Source organism: Pyxicephalus adspersus, chromosome 2 (genome assembly GCF_032062135.1).
Source record: "Pyxicephalus adspersus chromosome 2, UCB_Pads_2.0, whole genome shotgun sequence".
In the NCBI taxonomy this organism is placed as follows: domain Eukaryota; kingdom Metazoa; phylum Chordata; class Amphibia; order Anura; family Pyxicephalidae; genus Pyxicephalus; species Pyxicephalus adspersus.
Window position 1 is genome coordinate 154,487,741 of NC_092859.1, and position 4,691 is coordinate 154,492,431.

Below are 4,691 nucleotides of genomic sequence, written 5' to 3' on the forward strand. Positions count from 1 at the left end.
ACCTTAAATGGATCAAACACAAGGATAGCATGAAATACCGGTTTTGGTTGATGCATTGACCAGATTTTATTAGGTCATCACCTGTACCAAGGTTATTTTCTTTGAACTGAATGCAAAACTTTCACTATAACTGGAAAAGGGCAAGTGATATACATTTAGGTAACCTGTTTTACGGGATTATCATATTATCATGTTTGATCTACTAGAAATGATAACTGCTTAGCTGTCTGACTGCGATACTTCAAATGACTCGTTCATGAGTAAAGTATGGAGACGCCATTGATCTTCTATTCTCGGAGAATGCTGGCCGCTTGGGACACTATTTGAACTCTCCTTTACTGAATGCTTGTTCCAGGTTTGTGGCCTAAAAGCTTTGAAGCCACGCATTGCATTTGCAAAGTGGGCCAGCAATGGCAGCCCCTATACAGTTCTCATGGCAAAGTCACCTTAAGAGTTATTGATCTGCAAGAACTTCATAATTGAATTGAATATTTGTAATAGGCTAGATGTTAAATTCAATGAAAACATCCAATGGAAAAGTATCAAAAACAAGGGCACTCAATCTAAAGTTAGTCAGGAAAGCCCATGCTTCTGTTGGTGGACAGTGGATGGCTGGGCAATTGTTGGGGGCACATATGGTGCACAATTGACATCCGCATATGGTGCACAGTGATAATCACAATCCTTTTTGTGAAAAAAAGGAGAAAGAAGGCGATTCAGTAGTTCCGCAAAAGCACAGCTGGACTGGCACCAATTCTTCTACATTGCATCCACAAAATACTGCATATCAGCCAAAGAAGGGCTAAAGCAATGGGCAAAAATACATTTATTGCCAACATATACTGCATGCATTTTATGTTAAACACTATCCACCTGGATAAGGGAACAGAAGCTGGAGTGTGACTCGGGAAGCTTGAAAGGAAACTTTATCAGCAGCAGACAAAGCACCCCATTATCTTTTTACAAACTCGAAGATAAGGATTTGTTAGCATATATAGATTAGTACTTACTGCTGCCATAATGTCTTCTTAATAGCACTTTGCAGGTTATCAGACGGATGTCAGCTGCAGAGAAAAACAAAAGAAAGTGTTTTCAATATATAAAATATATTTTAGTGTAATATCTGATTAGCTATACATGAAGAGTAAACATGCAGAAAATAGGAATCCTCTGCCTTACCATTTCTCATCCCGTTACACATTTCTCACAGTTAACGTTTAGCCATTTTGTTATAACAATTGATTGACTTTTCTACAGAGCGACTTGCTTTGTACCTGTATTCTGCACACACAAGAACATGGATGTACTATATACTGTATCCTTTAGGGAATGGTCTGCTAATCCCCAGTAGGATGGAGATGGAGCCATAGATGTGCATGGAGCCAACACACAAAATGTCAGGTGTAGGGTTAGTTAAATATTTGGAGCAGAAAAAAAGTTGTATTTGTAAAGCTGATTGTAACGTCACAAAGGTTAGCAAATACTAATGCAGCCACCTTAGCCAGTCAGCCAACCATTCATAACAAAGTCTTTGTAGATACACCAAACTGGTCATAGCAAAGTAATATAATGGAGATTGGTCGCTTTCCAAATGCAGAAGGTGACCGGTCTCTCCAATAACCCCCAATGCAGGCAGAGCTGACGTTACTACATTAGTTGCCTGCAGTAGTTGGTCCCCACCAAGAAACAAAGAGGGTTTTTTTCCACTTGTCTATGTTTTACAGATCAGAATCCTGAAGCTTTTTATTCCCTTGGAACCCAATGCACTCTAAGTCAGCCATTGCTAACCATGGTTCCTCCAGAGGTAGCTAGGAGTTCTGCCTCCAGCTGTGGCAGATTGACCTTGCATTTAGTGATTCTTGCAGAATTCTGGGGTCACACCACTTATGGTAGAACCTCTGCATGACTCCAATGATGCTTTGTTGTATATAAAGGTGATATTCCATCCATTATGTCAACTGGTCACCAATCTAAGAAGCCCCCCCCACTTACTTCCAACAAATTACTTTTGGCAGGGGTTCCCCAAGACCTGAAATGTATTTATTATTTATTAAAGCATGAAATGCTAAAAAAAATCTGCTCTAAGCATTGTGAATAGGCTTGCATGGGGCAATGTTACACTAATGTTACAACTAGCTATATGTCTCTGGCACATGTAGGGTGCCCTACAAATCCTTACATCAGACTGGTGCTGCTGAAGACTCGTTGCTGGCTTTTATGATGATTTCCTAGAAATATTTAAAGGTAAATGAATGGATTTTGCTCCAATTCAGGACAAGAAGTGAGAGCTAGGTCAAAGTTTGAGCGTGCCATTTGTGCACAAAATCCTTCTGGGATTTGGGGGGTCTATTTATAGTAGCTGCAGGTCAGATAAGTAATTGGACCCCCTTTCTTTGGCACTGTAAATCTGGAGACCGCTTACTCCAATCTAACTGCAAATCAAGTCATAGTGAATAAATTGGCCAATAGTGTGATGATTGGGGTATCAAAAAATAAGTCCTGGAGGGAGACTATATGAATCAGTTTTCCTTTTAAACATATTTATCACTGCCAAGAATTACATTTTGCATTTTTCTTAAACCTTAAGCACTTTATCTATGGCAGCTTAAGGGAATTCCATCCATGGATTACCTGGACCCAGCAAAGGCAGTCAGTGGTATGGGAATGACGGAAGAATGAGAGACTTGGCCTTAGGATTTACAATTCATTTGCATCCATGAGAACCAAGATCATCTCCACATTGATTTCAAGTTACAAAGCGGACATGCCTGTCATCGATATGGATACCCTATCCCATGTTCAGCTTGTTTGCCTGACAAATAATCCCAAATCTTTCCATGTTTCTCATTTGTTTAGGAATTGCACGATCCCCCGACTATGTGCAACCAGAACAATCCCCATCCCGGCGCAGCTTATCACCGATGCAAATAACTGGCTGTAACAATATAACTAAAAACGTTTCCTTTCCACTACATTTAACTCTGTTGTTGCTTCTTTACTTGGAACTTGTATTGTCATTTTCCTTTAAAGTGGTTAATGAGTTGCTAAATTGGATTCAATGTTTTCCTGCATAATTCCACCATGTTCTCCCTTTGTCCTGGATACCACATATCTATCTATCTATATATATATACCACGTATCTATATATATATACATATATATATGGAACAGAGGGGCCTCCTGGCCTGGTGGGATTATAGGGAAAACCAAACCATAACTACTTCTCCCTCTTACAGATTTATATAAAATTTGCAATATTTGGAGGAATTGGGACCAGTGCAGCACACAGCCGTACAGTTAAATCCGTTACCAAGTGCAGAATTATCTCCAGCATACATAAACATACAACTTTGCTTTTCTTTAGCAAAATGGCAACAGAAACATAAACTTCATGGAGCAAACCGGCAAAATACACTCACAATATGAATCTCAAGGTTTGTAGGTTCACTGGGGTCTTTGTTCCAAACCTCTGATAGCATGTTATCACCTGAGCATTCACATCTACGTAGGTCATACACGTTGCATCTCCCAAACCTCCATCTGCCATCACGGGTTACCCCTACACATCAAGACTTTTCCCATAGATAGGTTCTGGGGTATTTAATAAATAATAAACAGGATTTATATAGTGCCAACAGCAGCGCTGTACATTAAATAAGGGTTGCAAATGACAGACAGCGATACAAGAGGAGGAGTGGTCCCTACCCTGAAGAGCTTACAATCTAGGAGGTGGGGGAAGTATCACGCAATAGGAGGGAATATGGGGTGGAATGAAAAGGCCCAGCCAACTTTTCTTTTTAATTCCAGAGCCCAGGACCTGGAACAGTTTCCTGTTGGTACAATACCCCGACCTTCTTTCCCAGTACCCTACCCATCTGTCTAAAGGGACCAGAAGCTATAAATAGGGGAACAATATTTGCCCCAGCACAGTGTGGGATTGGGTGGCTTAAGATGAAGATAGACGCATCAGCTGTTCAGTTCACACAAGAAAGAAGACGGAAGTTAGGACGTTGCGGGTCCGACAGGATTCTGTTTCTAGAGGGATCAATGGCTTTACACCAGCCAGTGTAATTTTCTTTTTTTTTGCTAAAAGTTCCACTTTAAAGGTAACTATTTAAATTTTTTATTCGATAATATTTGAATTGGACTAGATTTGACATATGCCTGGAATTCAGCTTGAGGAGTTGTTATACCAAGCCATTGCCCAACTTATAGGTTTGCCATCTATTATGATTCTTTGAACCAAATTAAGTACTTTGGGTTAAACTCACTAATAGCAGAGTAAATAAACAGGAAGAATGCACTGAGAGATAAAACATCAGTAGAACAAAATGCTTTATTTCTGCCATAAACAGTTCTTCATCTGAACAGGGTATGACCTAACAATGCAATATGGCTGCTTCCATGAAATGGGAGAAGCTCCATTTTAATTTTTCTTTGGGGCAAAGGTAGGCAAGATAACGGCGGGCAATGAAAAGCTGGGAGAAAATTTTTATTGCTATGTCAGATTGCACTTCTGCTTTAGGCAAATCATTTCAAAGTTTCTTATTTGGAAATTCTGCTTATAATAACATTTACAGGGTGACAACACAATACTGCTGCATTTAATTAGCAAAAGTGTTGTCAGTGTGCTGTGCAGATGCTTATGTTTGCAAGGCAGTGTATACATTGAGTCATGGTGCTAGGCATA

General features: G+C 39.8%; 1 protein-coding gene across 2 annotated transcripts in view; it reads right to left on the bottom strand.

Moving 5' to 3' along the window:
- The window catches only part of ANXA4 (annexin A4), a 64,430-nt gene that overhangs the window by 45,985 nt on the left and 13,754 nt on the right, over positions 1-4,691 (bottom strand). For both annotated transcript variants that reach the window (XM_072402812.1, XM_072402811.1), the window contains exon 2: positions 1,011-1,064. In XM_072402812.1, the coding sequence (XP_072258913.1) occupies positions 1,011-1,019 (9 nt within the window). In that variant the 5' untranslated portion in view covers positions 1,020-1,064. The remainder of the gene's footprint in view (positions 1-1,010; positions 1,065-4,691) is intronic.